Genomic DNA, 20,240 nt, shown 5'->3' with positions numbered 1-20,240 from the left:
GCAACCCCACCTCCTGGCCAGGTCCCGGAAGTGGCTTTATCAGTACCACGCTCTAACCAACTGAGCTAGCCAGAAGATGCATTTGAGCTTTGCTTAGCAGTGACAGCAACTTGTACTGGTTGCCTTTCATAGTTTCTAGCTCTCTGGATCACATACACACTCAGGGCTTGTGTCTGAACACCCTTTCTTTTTTCCTCCGGAGCTCTCCCCACAAAGACCTGCTCTTTAAAGCTCAATCGGAGCAAACTGACATCAGTGGAAATTTGCTCTGATTCAGCTTTAAAGAGCCAGGGGAAAGCTCAAAGCAAAACAACAACACCACTCAGACACAGAGCGTTAAAGCGCAAGTTCTCTCACATACGGTACCTGTGCATGGATATATCAGCAAAGTAGAAATGCTTCACCATCTGATGAAATGGGCTCCCATCTAGGTAGGAAAAAGGTAAAGGACCCCTGGATGGCTAGGTCCAGTCAAAGGTGACTATGGGGTTGTGGCTCTCATCTCGCTTTCAGGCTGAGGGAGCCGGCGTTTGTCTGCAGACAGCTTTCCAGATCATGTGGCCAGCATAACTAAACTGCTTCTGGTGCAACGGGACACCGTGAGGGAAGCCAGAGCGCACAGAAACACCGTTTACCTTCCCGCCACAGCGGTATCTATTTATCTACTTGCACTGGCATCCTTTCAGACTGCTAGATTGGCAGGAGCTGGGACAGAGCAACAGGAGCTCATTCCGTCATGGGGATTCGAACCGCCGACCTTCTGATCGGCAAGCCCAAGAGGCTCTGTGGTTTAGACCACAGTGCCACCCGTGTCCCTTGTGCCTTACTGAAGAGAAATCCCCATTGAGCACAGCATTGCAAGTAAACAGGCATAGGCTCATTCTGCATATCAGTTAGGATTTGAAGTGCTGCAGAAGCCCCTCTGTTGTTTTCATTCTCCTGCTAGAGCAGTCATTCCGAAAAGCATAAGCCACGCTACATTCAAGTTTTTGTTTAGTGTTCATCTCACCGGGCATATAATGGGGTCAGGAAGACCCAGGGATAGGGAGATACTGGCTGGTTAGCATGAGATGCCTCTTTTGCAATTTGCTCTGATTTCTGATATTGCACAGTATTATCTGGCTTTCAACTTCCTATTTTGCATCCTCCCAGGGGTGGGGTGATGTCATGGGTTTTCCATGAGGGAAAGAATCAGGTTTCTGGAGGTAGGTGGGGAGAGTCCCTTAATGCTGTCCTGTGACCTGATACCATCACATGCAAATTAGAAAGCTGCATTAGCACCTCTTCAAATGAGATCAGAAAACTGGCTCTGTTTCTCTCTGTCTCTCTCTGTGTGTATCTATTTATTTGCCATCTATCTGTGTATAGGCAATATATTACCATTTTTCCTTGATCACATGGTTTGACATTACCCTGTTTTTTGTGGAAACTCTAATGCCAACCTGACCAATGTGCACTATTTCCCGTGTGAATGCTTTTAAAACACAAAACCACAATACCTACTGCTAAATGGACGCTCACGTCCTCTGCTGACAGTTTAAAGGGGGGGGATCTTTCTCTGCGTGGGAGTGTAGGCCCCCTTTCAGAGCTATTCCATTTAACCTGCTCACATTCATAAAATAGAAGTCTGAAGGCATTGAGTAAACTTCAGAGTAAATTCCATTCCATGTGCATTTACGGCGCAAGCCGTAATCTACTATCCGACTGAATTAAATGGGATTTACTCCCGTGTAAGTAGGCTTAGAATTCCAGCCTCACAGTGTGATCCCAATCATGTCTACTTGCAAACAAGTCCTACTGACCTCAGTGGAGCTTACTCCCAGGTAAGCGGGGTTATGACTGCAGTAATCCAAACCTGCTTTCCAGGTAGTAAGACCCACTGAATTAAATAGGACTTACTTCTCAGTAGACATTACTTCTCAGGGGGTTGGACTAGGTCAGGCATAGGCAAACTCTGGCCCTCCAGATGTTTGGGACTACAATTCCCACCACCCCTGACCACTGGTCCTGTTAGCTAGTGATGATGGGAATTGTAGTCCTTCCAACTCTACAGTTCTAGGATTCCAAATTTGTACTGTAAGGCTACAATCCTATACCTGCTTCCTTGAGAGCAGCACCCCTGAACTCAATTACTTCTGAGTTAGATGACTTGTACCGTAAATGTACACATTGGTACATTTCAAGGGAATGTGCTATTTTGAAGGTCCTGCTTATGGCATAGATTTCCTGGATAAAGCTGTATTTAAAAATAGCCACACTACCTCTAGGCCAGGCATAGGCAAACTCGGCCCTCGAGATGTTTTGGGACTACAACTCCCATCATCCCTAGCTAACAGGAGAAATGGTCAGGGATGATGGGAACTGTAGTCCCAAAACATCTGGAGGGCCAAAATTGCTTATGCCTGCTCTATGCCAATCTGTCTCAAATGAACTTGAAAGCCTCATTATCACTGCATTCACTAACCAGAGGTGAGGAGACCCTGGGCATTCTGGCAGGTCATATGATTGTTCCCGCTCTGGACCTTGTGCATCTCCTCTACTACACCACAGATCCCTGCCAAAGAGGTGTTGTTTAGTCGTTTAGTTGTGTCCGACTCTTCGCGACCCCATGGACCAGAGCACGCCAGGCACTCCTGTCTTCCACTGCTTCCCGCAGTTTGGTTAGACTCATGTTTGTAGCTTCGAGAACACTGTCCAACCATCTTGTCCTCTGTCGTCTCCTTCTCCTTGTGCCTTCCATCTTTCCCAACATCAGGGTCTTTTCCAGGGAGTCTTCTCTTCTCATGAGGTGGCCAAAGTATTGGAGCCTCAGCTTCATGATCTGTCCTTCCAGTGAGTGCTCAGGGCTAATTTCCTTAAGAATGGATGCGTTTAATCTTCTTGCAGTCCATGGGACTCTCAAGAGTCTCCTCCAGCACCATAATTCAAAAGCATCAATTCTTTGGCCATCAGCCTTCTTTATGGTCCAGCTCTCACTTCCATACATCACTACTCCTATTGATGCAGCCCCAAAAGCCAATGCAATTCTGGGCTGCATCAATAGGAGTATAGCATCTAGATCAAGGGAAGTAATAGTGCCACTGTATTCTGCTCTGGTTAGACCTCACCTGGAGTACTGTGTCCAGTTCTGGGCACCACAGTTCAAGAAGGACACTGACAAACTGGAACGTGTCCAGAGGAGGGCAACCAAAATGGTCAAAGGCCTGGAAACGATGCCTTATGAGGAACGGCTAAGGGAGCTGGGCATGTTTAGCCTGGAGAAGAGGAGGTTAAGGGGTGATATGATAGCCATGTTCAAATATATAAAAGGATGTCACATAGAGGAGGGAGAAAGGTTGTTTTCTGCTGCTCCAGAGAAGCGGACACGGAGCAATGGATCCAAACTACAAGAAAGAAGATTCCACCTAAACATTAGGAAGAACTTCCTGACAGTAAGAGCTGTTTGACAGTGGAATTTGCTGCCAAGGAGTGTGGTGGAGTCTCCTTCTTTGGAGGTCTTTAAGCAGAGTGCTCTGATGGTGTTTCCTGCTTGGCAGGGGGTTGGACTCGATGGCCCTTGTGGTCTCTTCCAACTCTATGATTCTATGATTCTATGATTCTAGGACTACTGGGCCAAAGAGGTAATGGAAGAGAAACACACGCTTTCATCTCCCTGCGAAAGAGGCAAAAACAGAGCGACAGCGGTTTTGCTTTTTGAACTGCAGCGCTTCATATCAGAGCAGAACATCCAGTTCTGAAAGGAAGTCGCCTTCCTTCCTGTGACTCACGGAGGAGATGGGTGCGCACCGCTGGGTCTTGCAAAGCACCTGAATGTTGACAAAACATCCTAGTCATCGAAGCAGCCGTAGCCGTTGGGCCATTGGTTTGGCAGCTGAGGGAATGGCAGACCCACAAATGATTGTGCCGGGAGGGTAGACCCAGGAGGTCTCTCCACACAGGGGGCATCCCGGCCCGTTTTACCACCTGAGGTGAAACGGGAAGGTGTCGTTCCTGCTGAAACTTTGATTTCTGGGGTTGTGTGCCTGAGGTTATAGCTACATTGGCTTCTGGCGAGATCTCATGAGAATTCTACTAGCTCTCGCTGGAAGCAGCTGCATGATCCACATGGGACACCACCGTCCCATGGGATTCCCCCGCCTGAGGTATCTGCTTCAGTCTGTCTCATGGGCAGGCCGGCCCTGTCTCCAGAGGTGGAGTACAGTTACCCTTGTCCCAAGAAAGGACACCTGCCCCAATTCTACACTCTACCCTTGCCTCCAAGCGATGATACCCTTGCCTCCAGCAGGTGCAGAATGCTGCAGCGAGACTCCTTACGGGGTCTTCGCTGCGAGATCACATTCACCCGGTGCTATACCAGCTGCACTGGCTCCCGGTGGAGTACAGGATCAGGTTTAAGGGGCTGGTTTTAACCTTTAAAGCCCTATACGGCCTAGGACCCTCGTACCTACGGGACCGCCTCTCCTGGTATGCCCCACAGAGAAACTTACGGTCTTCAAATAAAAACATCTTGAAGGTCCCAGGCCACAGAGAAGTTAGGCTGGCCTCAACTAGAGCCAGGGCTTTCTCGGCTGCGGCTCCAATCTGGTGGAACGCTCTGTCACAAGAGACCAGGGCCCTGCGGGACTTGACATCTTTCCGCAGGGCCTGCAAGACAGAGCTGTTCCACCAGGCCTTTGGTTTGGACTCAGTCTGACTCCCTCACTCAGCAATCTTCGCGGAGCTCTGGCCCAATGGTTGCCAGTGGCTTGAATTAATTAATTTTATAATGAATGATTTTAGAGTGTTGTTTGTGCTGTACTTTTGTACTGTTTTATTGTTGTTAGCCGCCCTGAGCCTGGCTTCGGCTGGGGAGGGCGGGATATAAATTTATTTATTTATTTATTATTATTATTATTATTATTATTATTATTATTATATCTGGTAGGTGCAGGGACTCCCATTGTCTTAGATAACACCTGGATTTGCCAGTGGCAGCAGGATTTTCTTGGCCTGGGTAATAATAATAATAATAATAATAATAATAATAATAATAATAATAATAATATATTTATACTCCGCGCATCTGGCTGGGTTTCCCCAGCCACTCTGGGCGGCTTTCAACAGAATATTAAAATACAATAGTCTATTAAACATTAAAAGCTTCCCTAAACAGGATGTCTTCTAAAAGTCTGTGGGAAGTGTTTAACACTGCCAGTTCCTTGCTCCAAATTCCTGTGTGCCACCATATCAAGAATGCATATTCAGGGGTTTTTTTTATGGTGAAGGATCACACCTACATCATACATTTAAATCACCCTGGCTCCTTCCCCACAAGAATGCTGGGAATTGTAGTTTGTTAAGGGTGCTAGGAATTGTAGCTATATGAGGGTTAAACTGTATTGTCTTATATTGTCATGTTGTTTGTCTATACCAGGGGTCAGCAAACTTTTTCAGCAGGGGGCTGGACTATATTTTTTTTTGTGGGGGGGGGGGGAATAAATGAATTCCTATGCCTCACAAATAACCCAGAGATGCATTTTAAATAAAAGGACACATTCTACTCATGTAAAAGCATGCTGATTCCCAGCCCGTCCACAGGCCAGATTTAGAAGGTGATTGGGCCGGATCCGGCCCCGGGCCTTAGTTTGCCTACCCATGGTCTATACCAGTGTTTCCCAAACTTGGGTCTCTGTCTGTTTTTGGACTACAACTCCCATAATCCCTAGCTAGCAGGACCAGTGTCAGGGATTATGGGAACTGTAGTCGAAAAACAGCTGGCTTGGTAAATACTGGTATGGACTCGCTGATTTTTGCCATAAAAAGAAAAAAGGCTGATCAGATGTTCAACCCAGTCCACCTAGGCCTGCCATTTTGTAAGAAATCCCAATGCCGATTGAGGCACAGTCACCGCAGGGTTGTCTGAATGGCTGGGGGCTGTGCCTAACTCTTCCGTATCAGGTCAAACCTCATTGTAGGGATGGTGGGAGGAACTGGTTTCAGTTTGCATTTAAAGGCTTTCCGAGGCAACACACTAACCAATGCACAGCTATCCTTTGAAATTTGCACTTCTCAAAATTTTCCAAGTGGCTTATCAGTTAATTTGGAGTAACACTGATGATGATGATGATGATGATGATGATGATGATTAATTTTTGTACCGCCCTACATCTGTAAACTCAGGCTGGTTCACACCATAAAATCACAGTGTGTGTGTGTGTGTGTGTGTGTGTGTGTGTGTAACAAAATACAGAACTGAAAGCAAGATAAACAAAGCCTAGTTCACACAAAGCTCAGTGCCTATTTGACAAATCGAAGGAATCTTAGAGTTTAGTCAACAAAGTAAAGTAGTCATTCTTAAAAGTAAAGGTCATTCTTCAGTATTTCATCATTTGCTATGATAACACACTAATGCAGAAAAACAGCCCAAGAAATAATAGGCTCTAAACTCTCTCGCCCCCTTGGATTTGCCCTCTAATCCAACCGAAGCTCTAATAATTTCTGGCGGTTCCCCCGCTGCGAGAAGCAAAGCTACAGGGAACCAGGCAGAGGGCCTTCTCGGTAGTGGCGCCCGCCCTGTGGAACACCCTCCCATCAGATGTCAAAGAGATAAACAACTACCAGACATTTAGAAGACATCTGAAGGCAGCCCTGTTTAGGGAAGCTTTTAATGTTTAATAGGTTACTGCATTTTAATATTTTGTTGGAAGCCGCCCAGAGTGGCTGGGGAAACCCAGCCAGATGGGCGGGGTATAAATAAATTATTATTATTATTATTACCGTATTTTTCGCCCTATAGGACGCACTTTTCCCCCTCCAAAAATGAAGGGGAAATGTGGGTGCGTCCTATGGGGTGAATACAGGCTTTTGCTGAAGCCTGGAGAGCGAGAGGCGAAAAATACGGTAATCACCCACTTTGGGTGAAAAATACGGTAATCACCCACGTTGGGAAACACTGTTCTAATGAAATTATATCACTCCCCATATATGTACACATTGCATTGGAAGCACATTTCCCCGCATCCCAGCAGGACCCTGGGAATTGTGATTCATTCAACACAGAGCTACAACTCCCCGCACTCTTAATGAACTACAGGTCCCAGGATTATTAGGGGGGGGGGAGCTTTGTAGACTATAGTATTTTAATATTCTGTTGGAAGCCACTCAGAGTGGCTGGGAAAACCCAGCCAGATGGGCGGGGTATAAATAATTTATTATTATTATTATTATTATTATTATTATTATTATTATTATTATTATTAGTGTTGTGAGAGAGGGAGAAACAGCTTATCTCTCCCCACTTTCTCTATGCCTCACACAATTCTATAAACTTCTATTGTGACATCTCTTATTCCCCTTTCCTCCAAAACTGAAAAGTGTTGCTCCATCCCAATCATCGTGTTGCTTTCCTTTTTCTAACTCTACAGTTTCCTTTGGAGGTGACACAGTATTCCACCGTCGATTTGCATAGCGACTTTACAATACCAACGGTTTCGATTTCAATTCCTTTCCTAATGATCCATGGAATTTGTCTTTCTCACAGCTGCTGCACACTGAGTGCTCGTCCACACATCTCCTTGACTCACCACTTCTGCCTGGGGAAACCCACTATTTACCCCTGAATTGGAGCAAATGCTGATCGGGTTTTCCGTGGCTTGACGTTTGCTCCAGTTCAGCAGTAAAGAGCAGGTTTTCCTGGGGGAAGAAGTGGCGCACACAGAAAACCACTAGGGATCGTGCCTAGAAAGCACAAGATGAGCAGAAAACCTAACCAGACCTATGGTTTCTGGGCAAGGGGCAAGCGATAGCTCAATGAGCCCAATGTCTTGTTCCTGATCAAGCTCAGACCCCATGGGAATATATGTGAAATTAAAAATTGTTTGTTGTTGTTTAGTCGTGTCCAACTCTTCGTGACCCCATGGACCAGAGCACGCCAGGCACTCCTGTCTTCCACTGCCTCCCGCAGTTTGGTCAAACTCATGCTGGTAGCTTCGAGAACACTGTCCAACCATCTGGTTGTCTGTCGTCCCCTTCTCCTTGTGCCCTCCGTCTTTCCCAACATCAGGGTCTTTTCCAGGGAGTCTTCTCTTCTCATGAGGTGGCCAAAGTATTGGAGCCTTAGCTTCACGATCTGTCCTTCCAGCAAGCACTCAGGGCTGATTTCCTTCAGAATGGATAGGTTTGATCTTCGTGCAGTCCATGGAACTCTCAAGAGTCTCCTCCAACACCATAATTCAAAAGCAACAATTCTTCGGCGATCAGCCTTCTTTATGGTCCAGCTCTCACTTCCATACATCACTGCTGGGAAAACCCTAGCTTTAGCTATACGGACCTTAAAATTGTTTACCCCAGCATAAAATCATTGGGTCACATTTGCCATTTTACTGCCCATTCACTCAGTTTGGAGAGGTCCTTTTGGAGCTCTTTGCAATCCCTTTGTGTTTTAACAACCTTGAACTATTCAATGCCATCAGCAAACCTGGCCACCTCGCTGCTCACACCTAGCTCTAGTTTGTTCATGAACAAATTAAAAGGCACAGGTTTCAGTATCGATCTTTGGGGGACTTTCAACATTTCCATTCAGTGAGCAGTCCATTTATTCCCACTCTCCGCTTCCTGTCCGCTTAACCAATTTCAGATCCGCAAGAGGACCTCTCCTCTTGTTCCATGACTGCTAAGCTTATTCAGGAGCTTTTGGTGAAGTACCTTGTGGAAAGTTTTTGGGAGGTCCAAGTACACTTTGTCAACTGCTTGTCAACTCTCAAAGAACTCTTTAAAAGGCAGGACTTATCCTTGCAGAAGCCATGCTGATTCTCCTTCAGTAGGGCTTGTTCTTCTAGGTGCTTGGCTATTTTATCTTTAACAATACTTTCCACCAGTTTTCCTGGGACAGAAGTTAAACCAACCAGCCTGTAATTTCCAGGATATCCCTGAATCCTTTTTTAAAAAATAAATAAAAAATTGGCATTGCCTCGGCTGTTTTCCAGTCCTCAAGTATGGAGGCTGAAATGAGGGACAAGCTACACATTTTTGTTGCCAGTTTGGTAATTTCACATTTGAGTTCTTTAAGGACTCTCAGGTGGGTGTAATTTGAACTCGCCAATTTGCCAGTTTTAATTTTGTCTGTTAGGCCTAGAACTTCATCCCTTGCTACCACTATCTGTCTCAGTTTCTTAATCCCTTCCCCTCTTTCTTTTTTCCTTTTTCCTTCTGTGATGGAACTTCTACTTGGGGACTTCCCTGGCTTTTTTCTGACCCATGTAGGACCAGTCTGGATAGTTAGCCTTGGTGAAGACTTGACGTTTTCATCCCCATTTTATTTTATTTTATTTTTTTGTTTCTCCTGAAATGAGGCTGCATTTTAATGTTGTATTTTAATCTTGCTTTTTAAGTTGTATTTTAATCAATTGTTTTATATCTGGTGTTAGCCGCCCTAAGCCTGGTCTTGGCTGGGGAGGGCGGGGTATAAATAAAATTTATTATTACTATTATTATTATTATTATTATTATTTCTCAGACTCCCTTCCTGAAAAACTTAGTTCATTCACTGGGATTTGTCTTCTGTTGTGAAGACAGATGTAAAAAATTCATTTAGCTTCTTTATAGTCTTCTTATCCTTCTTTATCAAATCTTTGACTCCCTTGCCATCTAAGGGCCCAGTTGCCTCCTTAAAACAGGGGTTGGCAAAGTTTTTGTAGCTTGGGCCGGTTCACGGTCCTGCAGACGCCGCGGTGGGCCGGGGTATGTGTGCGTGCATGGATGCATGTGTTAGTTTCTGTTTTCTGAGAGCCAGTGTGGTGTAGTGGTTAAGAGCGGTAGTCTTGTAATCTGGGGAACCGGGTTCGCGTCTCCACTCCTCCACATGCAGTTGCTGGGTGATCTTGAGCCAGTCACACTTCTTTGAAGTCTCTCAGCCCCACTCACCTCACAGAGTGTTTGTTGTGAGAGAGGAAGGGAAAGGAGAATGTTAGCCGCTTTGAGACTCCTGAAGGGGAGTGAAAGGCGGGATATCAAATCCAAACTCTTCTCTGTTTGTCACTGAGCTTAGAGTCACAGGACTCTGTTTACATTCCAGACACATTCCATACTGTTGGAAGTCTCACGGGAGACGAGAGACGGATGTGACGTTACTGGTTTCCTGTTCCTTTGTTTCAGTTGCTCTCTGCTTTCATAGAGAGAGGATGTATTTTTCTTTGCTGTCTGCGTAGCGAGAAATAAAACTCTTTAGCCATGTAGCCATAAATCTCATCACTTCCCCGTGCTGGAAACTCTGCTGGATGGGAATGTGCCTGAGGCCTTATCAGAGCCTCAGGTCATTAATTATTGTCAGAGGTGATTCTGAAGGCTCGGCCGGAGGAAAATGAGTTTTATCAGCTTGGCCGAGTGGAGATCCTGACAGCATGCGCAAACACTATTTCTGGCGCTAAGAGCAATGGACTCGTAATCTGGTGAACCGGGTTCACGTCTCCGCTCCTCCACATGCAGCTGCCGGGTGACCTTGGGCCAGTCACACTTCTCTGAAGTCTCTCAGCCTCACTCACCTCACAGAGTGTTTGTTGTGGGGGAGGAAGGGAAAGGAGATTGTTAGGCGCTTTGAGACTCCTTTGGGTAGTGATAAAGCGGGATATCAAATCCAAACTCTTCTTCTTCTTCCAACGCGGAGGAGGCATGCGCAGCTTCCCATTGGCTGCAGGAGCTTCCTGCAACCAATGGGAATCCGGCCAGCATAGCTGAAGGCGGTCCCCGCTCTGCTCTGCACTGGTTTAGCGCGGCGCACAGGAAACAACTGAGCAGGTGGCAGGGGTCCCTGAGTGGGCAGTGGGGGTTCATGGGCCAGTTAAATGACCCCCATTGGCCGCTTGTGGCCCATGGGCCTTAGGTTGCCAGCCCTTGTCTTAGAAGGTCTCCTGCTACAAATGTCCTTAAGGAACTTGTTTTTAGCAATGCACTGCTCAGATTCTCTTTTAGCATACCTTACAGGTTGCTTTCCCCCCTTTTTTGCTTTTTGCCAAAGTTTATGTTCCCTTTTGTTCTCTTCATTGAGTTGCAGTGGAATTTGTCAGAATCAGAATTTCCACAATAAGTCATTTCAAGCCAATATTGTGTTGCTGTTGCTTCTTCTTCGTTTTTTTTAAATCTGCTAATGGTTGACTGTGCGTGCTCCAGTTTTCAGAATTTGGGCATACAGTGTGTGAAGAAGAGAGAGCTCAAGGAATCTATCGTCTCCCGGATCACAAAGCAAATCAACCCCTTCAGTGGTAAGTAACCGTGGCAATTTACTTTGCCAACATTTTATTCAATGGATTCATTTATGGGATGCTCGTTTTCTCGGAATGTGCCAAGCCATGTCAAGGGGCAGGCTGGAGTAGCTATGTGTCTCTGGAACTCCCATCTCATGAGATGCTTAGCTGAAGTAATTCATGCACTTGCTGCTGAAGATGTTGCTTGAAATAATGCAACAAATAGTATGCCAGGGAATATCAGGCCTGTTTTGCACACACACACACACCCCCGCAGCCACACCCTCTTTCCTGAGTCCATATCGCCCACTGGCCTTGCTTCAGCGGACAGCCAGCTTGGTGTAGTGGTTAAGAGCGATAGACTCGTAATCTGGTGAACCGGGTTCGCGTCTCTGCTCCTCCACATGCAACTGCTGGGTGACCCTGGGCTAGTCACACTTCTCTGAAGTCTCTCAGCCTCACTTACCTCACAGAGTGTTTGTTGTGGGGGATAAAGTGGGATATCAAATCCAAACTCTTCTTCTTCACACACTTGTTTAGTGGTTTTTGCCAAGCTGGAATTTGTCCTTGGCTCTGATAGAATGCATCTTGTTTGCCAGCGGAGGCTATTCCCAACAGGGTGAACGGGGCACAGTTTCGCCTTCACAGAGCTTGGCAGGGAGGAGGATGGGGGACAAAACTATAAATAGTGGACTCCACCTGTAATTTGCTCTGGCTCTACCTTGTGTTACCCTCCCAGCCCTTCCACCTTCCCAGACCCAATAGGCACCAGCCACACCTGTCATCTGAATGAGCTTTGACCAGTAGCTTGATGAAGGCTAGGGAAGGGTGTTGAAACTAGCCTACTTTACAAAGGTAACATTTGCATTAATTGCTCCTCCCACCTTTGCCTCTGGCCCCACCCACCATGGGCGTGCGAACCTCAGAAACTTGCCCAGAAGGAAACCAGGTCCTCATGCTGAAAAACACTCCCTACCCCGGTCTCATGGGAATGAAGTATTAGGGAGGACAACCTGAACTTGGAGGTCAGAGCCAGGGTTACTCCAACACTTCATAGTATAGGCATTCTCTGGAGTTATTTTAAGGGAACATCTAAAAATGTAAACTTTACTGTGTACCTGGAATTCCCCCCCCCCCTTTTTTAGGGAGTTCTTTTCTGAACATCATTAGTTTTCCTTGCTGTGAAATGGGCATTTTGTGCTTCCCACAACACTCTCTCCATTTTCTAAAAGTTTTCCCTGGGCTGAGAAAGATTGGGGACCCCTGGGTTACACAAGCACAAGCACAAAAAGAGAGCTCTGAACAGGCAAACTGAAGTCAAAGAACTTGGAGTGACAGGGTTCTGTCTCGCTTATGTGACACACTATTGCCTAATTGTGAATTGTACAACATGCCATTGAAGAAAATAGATGGTTGCAGCGAGGCACAGTGAAGCATAGGAAGTTGCCTTGTACCAGGTCAAACTATGTGTCCATCTAGTTCAGTATCTTCTTACTCTGAAGGGATGCGGGTGGCACTGTGGTCTAAACCACTGAACCTCTGGGGGTAGCCAATCAGAAGGTCAGCGGTTCAAATCCTCGCAACAGGGTGAGCTCCTGTTGCTCTGTCCCAGCTCCTGCCAACCTAGCAGTTCGAAAGCACACCAGTGCAAGTAGATAAATAGGTACCACTGCGGCGGGAAGGTAAACGGCTCTTCCATGTGCTTTGGCACTTGTCATGGTCCTCCGTGCACCAGTAGCAGTTTAGTCATGCTGGCCACATGACCCGGAAAACTGTTTGTGGACAAACGCTGGCTCCCTCGGCCTGAAAGCGAGATGAGCCCTGCAACCCCATACTCGCCTTTGACTGGACTTAAGTGTCCAGGGGTCCTTTCCCCATTTTTTACCTTACTCTGAGTAGCAGTGGCTCTCAGACAGAGACCTGTATCATCACCTGCTACCTGAGCCTTTTTAGCAGGAGATGCTGGCAATTGAGCCTCGGACCTTCTGCTCACTAAGTAGGTCCTCAGACACAGTCGTTACCTAAAGGGGATCATGAAGTACATCACAGAATTGCTTCTCTTACCACATGATGCTGAACTGAAAGGTTGAACTCATCATACGACGGCCACTTTGCCACCCACAAGGCAGAGAGGCTGGTGGGACAACTTCCCACCCACTTGCCGTGTGTCGAGTTGGCAAGGCTTTAGTCATGCCACCAGCCCTCTGCCATTGACTCATACTTGCAGAGATATGTTTCCTTTTGGCAATGTCCAGTCTCTTATCTGGTGTGGGTGGGGAAGGAAAAAGGAAAGAGGTCGAAAAGGAAAACCAGAGGCTCTGTAAACTGGGCTGTGCAAATTCTCCTTTATTCCCAATGTGTTGTTATTCCTTTGGATTTGGATGGTGCTTTTAAGCGTTCAAGTGCTTTGCATGCTTTGTCTTTTTCTGTTCCTAACATCCAGCGCAGGCCGGGGAAAGGTGAGGCTTGGCTAAAAGGGGCTTTGAAGGCACCACCAATCACCAGTGCCTTCAAAGCGCCTTCTGCGGCCCTTTCCAAATCATTGACGATCACCTGCTTATCGGGCTGCCCACTTGCCTAAGTTCACCTGCTGGGGTCTTGGAGGTCAAATATCTGACCCACTGGGCTGAAAAGGTTCCCTAGCCGTGCCTTCCAGTATTCACTTTAGATAAGGTCAAGGGACCCGTGACCATTAGGTCCAGTCGTGGCTGACTCTGGGGTTGCGGTGCTCATCTCGCTTTACTGGCCGAGGGAGCCGGCGTACAGCTTCCGGGTCATGTGGCCAACATGACTAAGCCGCTTCTGGTGAACCAGAGCAGCGCATGGAAACACTGTTTACCTTCCCACTGTTTACCTATTTATCTACTTGCACTTTGACGTGCTTTCGAACTGCTAGGTTGGCAGGAGAAGGGATCGAGCAACGGGAGCTCACCCTGTCACCGGAATTCGAACCGCCGACCTTCTGATCGGCAAGTCCTAGGCTCTGTGGTTAAACCCACAGTGCCACCCGCGTCCCAATTCACTTTAGATAGGTCAGTATTATTAATATTGCAATACGGAGGAGAACTTCAGTTCAGTGCTCCAGGCTGCCATCCAGGCACTCCCTCTTCAAAGCCACTCCATTCCTTCACTTCTCCCTCGCCAGTTCCCCATTCCCCTATATCAGGGGTCTGCAACCTTTAAGACAAAAAGAGCCACTTGGACCCGTTTCCGAACAAAAAAAACCTGGGAGCCGCAAAACCATTGCGACATTTAAAACAAATATATCTCCGGAGCTGCGATCTGACAGTGGGTGGGAAGGTGACGTCAGGACGGTGCGTGACTAACGCACGCACTGCCCCCATGCGACATCACAGGCAGTACAGCGCCCGCCACAGTGGGGAGTGTCAGGGCGCACAATGCGCCTCCTCCCCTCGCTAGTATTCGCCCCGGAGCCGCGACAAAGGTGTAAAAGAGCCACATGCGGCTCCGGAGCCGCGGGTTGCAGACCCCTGCCCTATATCCTGCACCCTGTGACCAATGAACATACCGTATTTTTCACCCTATAGGACGCACCAGCCCATAGGACGCACCTAGATTTTGGGGGGGGGGAATAAAGGGGGAAAAATTATTTTTCCCCCCCAGGCGCGGGGCTGGGGCGGGGGAAGCCCGAGCTTCCCCCGACCCCAGCCCCCAGAACAGGCAGCTCTCCGCAAGCCGTGGGAGCCCAGCGCAAAGTCACGCTGGGCTCCCACAGCTTGCGGAGAGCTGCGCGAAGCCCGCTCTGGGAGCATGCGGGGCCTTGAAACAATATCGGGGGACAATATTGCGCTGCGCCTCCCCGCTGTCCCCCAAGCTTGCGGGGCTGGCGGTGGGGCTCTCCTGATGCGCACCGACCCCTCTCGCTCTCCAGACTTAAGCGAAAGCCTGCATTCGCCCCATAGGACGCACACACATTTCCCCTTCATTTTTGGAGGGGAAAAAGTGCGTCTTTTACACGTCGATGACTCCCTTTGCATTTTAAAATTTAAGAAATCTTATAAATCAATGAAACGTTACAGTTCATTTAGCAATCTGTGTTTTGGTTTTTGGTTTTTAAAAAAACCAAAACCAAAATCTGGTTAGTTAGTTGCAATAAATAGATAAGTAAATGGTTTCTTTCTTTCTTTTTTTGAGAAGTCCATAGTTTCCCTTAAATGTGACATAACCAGCCTACTCAGACTCAGAACACATTGGGATTTTAAGGAGTTTCTGTCTCAATTTTTGTTACATTTCAGATTTTACTTTTCCTACGGTTGAGTATGTAGTTTACAAAAATTCATTAACAATAATGTACGGCATTTCAACAACTTCCAGTATACAAAATCTTAATTAATATATTCAATGCCATTGTCGGAGTTCCGTTGGGATGCCACCAGAAAAAGTACACAATATAGAGAGTTGCTCTCAGGGATGTATTTAAGGAATATGTTGACTGCTTGGCTCTGAGCTATTGAGCTGCGCATGTCATTATTATTTTGGCACTGTATATATTGTTTAATGTTTCATGTATTACAAATGGTTGAAATGCTGTACAGTCAAACCTCAGTTTCTGAACCCCTCCGTTTTGGAACATTTCGGCTCCCGAACGACGAAAACCTGGAAGTAAACCTGCTCCGGTTTTGGGACAATTTCCGGAAGCCGAACGTGCTACGCGGCTTCTGTTTTGAGTTTCCCTATTGTATTGAGGCTTTTGCTTTCCGTTTTTAGTTGTCGAACGTTTTGGAAGATGAACAGCCTTCCAGAACGGATTACGTTCGACGAGCGAAGTTTGACTGTGCATTGTTGTCAATGAGTTTTTGTAAACTACATACAATGGTACCTCAGGTTACAGACGCTTCAGGTTACAGACTCCGCTAACCCAGAAATAGTACCTCGGGTTAAGAACTTTGCTTCAGGATGAGAACAGAAATCGTGCTCCGACGGCCAGGTGGCAGCGGGAGGCCCCATTAGCTAAAGTGGTGCTTCAGGTTAAGAACAGTTTCAGGTTAAGAACGGACCTCCGGAAGGAATTAAGTTCTTAACCCGAGGTACCACTGTACAGAGTTGCAGCTTTGAAACGCAGAAAGGCCTGAGCAAAGCGTGGTGGGATTGCTTGAAGTTCGGCAGAGGAGGGAAGAGTTGTGGGTTTCGCTTTGCTTTGCGCAACTCGCGCCAGGGCGTCACACAGGCCTGCGCCAGCTCTCCGCGAAAGCTCCCCTATCTATCACACTCTGCGGCCCTCCTACAGTTCACTGCAATCGTTCCACCGAAACTGACACGTCACGGGGAGGCTGCGATCATGAGGAAGCGGCTCTCTCCTCTGTGGGATTGGCCGTGGTTAATGAGCTCGCTAGCGAAGCACCAGCTTTCAGTGGGATGCCGGTAGAAACAGAGATTAAGGAGTAGGAGGACAGCTGTCAGCAGAGATATTGGATATTATTTACAACAGCATCTTTCTTTACTACGTTGCAGGATGTAATTAGGAATATAGATACGTAAAAGAATGCAAATTAGTTGCTGCATCTCTCTGTTTGTCCGCTTAAAGAAGGCAGATTTCCGGGGGGGGGGGTAGGTAATTTATTTATTTTTTCTGAAAAGGGATTGGTCGGCCAAATAAGTTAGAGAACCTCTGCATTAGAGGAAGCTGTGAGGACTCTGCTGCAGCCAGAGAGGCTGTGGGGAAGGAGCAGTCAGACGGGGCATGCTTAACACAGGACAGTTAATAAGGAGCGTGTTTCTTAGAACTCTTTACGCAGCCTGGCAGCTATCAATGTCTGCAATGCCCACAAATAAATGTGGGTGGATGGGGGGGGGAGGTGTGGCAGTCTGGGCCCAAACACGCAAGGGGGAGTTTGCCTGTGGGCAGGTGGGTGAGTGAGTCATGGGCTTGTGGGTTGAGTGGGCAAAAGCTGGTATTTTGTGACCATAGTGTACTAGTAGGTGAAGGTGTCTGGTGTTTGGGGAGGGGGCTTGAGTGGGTGTAGGTGGTGCTGGAAATGTGTGCATTGAATGGTTTGGGGCTAGTGCCTAGGGCTATGGGGGATGAGAGTGTTCACAGGGTCATGAGACTTAGCTATGAGTAGGATCTCGACCTGCCAGCTGTCTTGGGACTCAGTGCCTAGTCATTTTCTGACCCTCGCCGCAGATGCCAATGGTCCTTGCCACATCTTTCTTATTTCATGTTTAGCTTCTCGTTTTCTTTATTTTTAGCATCTCTGGCCTTTTATTTTTAGTGCCAGTTTATTTATGCCACCTCCCCTTTTCCGAAAAATCACAAAACTCACCGTGAAGTTCTAAATGGCCTTTGCATTTTCAAATAGGTGTGTGTTTGAGCCAGTGTGGTATAGTGGTTAAGAGTGGTGGACTCGTAATCTGGTGAACTGGGTTCGATTCCCCGCTCCTCCACATGCAGCTGCTGAGTGACCTTGGGCCAGTCACACTTCTCTGAAGCCTCTCAGCCCCACTCACCTCACAGAGTGTTTGTTGTGGGGGAGGAAGGGAAAGGAGATTGTGAGCCGCTTTGACACTCCTTCAGGTAGTGATAAAGCGGGATATCAAATCCAAACTCTTCTTCTCTTCTTTGTAATCAAGCCCGGGAGTCATTCTCTGTCAAAGCACATGATCTCAATGTATCAAAAAAAAAAAAAAAAGTTCACACTTGTTTGCCTCTATGCCTTGCTTCATTATGTAACCTGGTCTGCTCACTCCTGTACCTTCAACAGCTATATCATCTGTTGAAATCAGCTAGGGAAGAAGTCGTTCTCCATGCACAAATCAGCACAAACAGCAGCTGCAGATTTCCTCCTCTCAAGGCTGCTTTGAAATGCACACAGGAGCTAGAGAAAATATTAACAGCCCCAGAGCCAAAATGCAATTTTTATAGGGAGAAATGACAAAGCAAATAATAAAGCATTCTCTCAGATCTCTTGGATGCCTGAATTTTACATTTTTTCCTTCTACCTGTTGCCAGAATGTTTTCTGAAAAAGACTAATGGTGTGGTGTGTGTGTGTGTGTGTGTGAGAGAGAGAGAGAGAGAGAGCGCCTTGGCCACAGCAGACAGACATTTTTACTAGAGTAATGAGAGTGACCTTGTGTTGCATCTCGCTTGCTCGCGGTTGACCTCCTTAGACGCTGGAGTGGTTGGGCCATTGACAAACACAGAGTATGTACAGCCAAGAAACAGAAGCTCCCCCTCTGCTGTGAGCAGTAGGCAATATAAATACTTCTCTCCTGCAGAGTATCTCTTGACAGATGAAATGACCCTGTCCCTCCTGAGAACCCAGCGTAGAACAGTGGCTGTGACTCTGAGCCAGACAATTCGCTGTTCAGATGTCACCTCCCTATGGCCAGCCCTACTGTTAATGCTGGCAACCAGCAAATTGCACAAAATATTCACTGAGTGATAGTTGCCGGAAATGGAGAGGTGGTTGTTGTCGAAGGTTACCGTATTTTTCGCTCTATTGGACGCAGTTTTCCCCCTCCAAAAATTGAGGGGAAATGTGTGTGCGTCCTATGGAGTGAATGCAGGCTTGTTCCATAGCCGTGCGCAACCCCTCCGGCAGGGAGAGGTTGCATGGGGCTAAAGAGGAAGCCAAAGCAGTGAGCGGGATCCATCCCGCTGGCTGCCTTTGCTTATTCCATAGCCACGCGCAACCCCTCCGGCAGGGAGAGGTTGTGTGCAGCCTGTACGCTGCTCTTTGGGGCTGGGGGGGGGGTTCTTTTTATTGATTTCCCCGTCTAAAAACTAGGTGCGCCCTATGGTCCGGTGCGCCCTATGGTGCGAAAAATACGGTAATTCATAACAGTAAGACTGGTTTGTGAAGGTCATCGGTCGTTCTTTGAGAGCCTGCTTTGCCTGCACATCCATGGCGATTCCTTACAGTGCCCACATGCTCAGAATCTGGTCCTCTGCTACTTTCTGCTGATGGCCAACTGCTTCACTTGCCCATAGGTTGGGCTGGCTCTTTCTTGTTCCAAGGTAGAATTTTCTGGTGGAGGTGGCAGTACAGTAACCGCTGTAGTGTTGAAAAAGATGATGTTGCAGTTTAGTGGTTAAGAAGTGTGAGCTGAGGCTCCGGAAACACCTGCTTCAAGTCTCACCTTTGGAGGAAGCACCTTTTAAAGGCAGGTGAAAGTGCAACTATCACCCCTGAGGAAGACATTGTGTGGAAACACATTGGGCGGTTTGGGGCAGGCTTCCGTTCCTCTTTACTTCACAGCTCACTGAGGGGGCCTTAAACCAGCCACACGCCTTGTCCACACACACAGATATCCCTGTTTGCACCACAACAGTGATAAGACTGGCCTAGGTTACTGGTTCTTGTACAGCTTACTGAGATCATGCACATATAGTGCTTCAGCAAAAGTTCTGCATGAACACTAGGTATTGTTATCATAGTACCTTTACTATGGGACACACGAGTGTTTAACATGCTCTCTTTCATTCTTGCAGTAGGAAGTAGAACTTAAAAATAGCCCAAGAGAAACCTTCTTCCTCTTTTTCTCAGCTGCAAATTAGAGAAAGGCAAAAGAAAGAGTAATGATCGTAAGGATGTGATGAGTAGCAATCATAGATTTGTGTTGTTGTTGTTGTTGTTGTTTAGTCGTTTAGTCATGTCCGACTCTTTGTGACCCCATGGACCAGAGCACACCAGGCACTTCTGTCTTCCACTGCCACCCGCAGTTTCGTCAAACTCATGCTAGTAGCTTCGAGAACACTGTCCAACCATCTCGTCCTCTGTCGTACCCTTCTCCTTGTGCCCTCCATCTTTTCCAACATCAGGGTCTTTTCCAGGGAGTCTTCTCTTCCCATGAGGTGGCCAAAGTATTGGAGCCTCAGCTTCAGGATCTGTCCTTCCAGTGAGCACTCAGGGCTGATTTCCTTCAGAATGGAGAGGTTTGATCTTCTTGCAGTCCATGGGACTCTCAAGAGTCTCCTCCAGCACCATAATTCAAAAGCATCAATTTTTCAGCGATCAGCCTTCTCTATGGTCCAGCTCTCACTTCCATACATCACTACTGGG

At 47.2% G+C, this 20,240-nt stretch overlaps 1 protein-coding gene and 1 long non-coding RNA gene across 3 annotated transcripts in view; both read left to right on the top strand.

Moving 5' to 3' along the window:
• Positions 1–20,240, top strand: part of LOC310674052 — an 81,544-nt gene that overhangs the window by 29,653 nt on the left and 31,651 nt on the right. The gene's annotated exons all lie outside the window — the stretch shown is intronic.
• The window catches only part of REL (REL proto-oncogene, NF-kB subunit), a 55,391-nt gene that overhangs the window by 21,019 nt on the left and 14,132 nt on the right, over positions 1–20,240 (top strand). For both annotated transcript variants that reach the window (XM_083432645.1, XM_083432644.1), the window contains exon 4: positions 11,143–11,234. In XM_083432645.1, the coding sequence (XP_083288771.1) occupies positions 11,143–11,234 (92 nt within the window). The remainder of the gene's footprint in view (positions 1–11,142; positions 11,235–20,240) is intronic.

This window comes from Podarcis tiliguerta (genome assembly GCF_965153285.1).
Source record: "Podarcis tiliguerta genome assembly, chromosome: 3".
Lineage (NCBI taxonomy): Eukaryota > Metazoa > Chordata > Lepidosauria > Squamata > Lacertidae > Podarcis > Podarcis tiliguerta.
The sequence above is the reverse complement of the archived record's forward strand: the minus strand, read 5'-3'. Positions and strand labels throughout refer to the sequence as shown.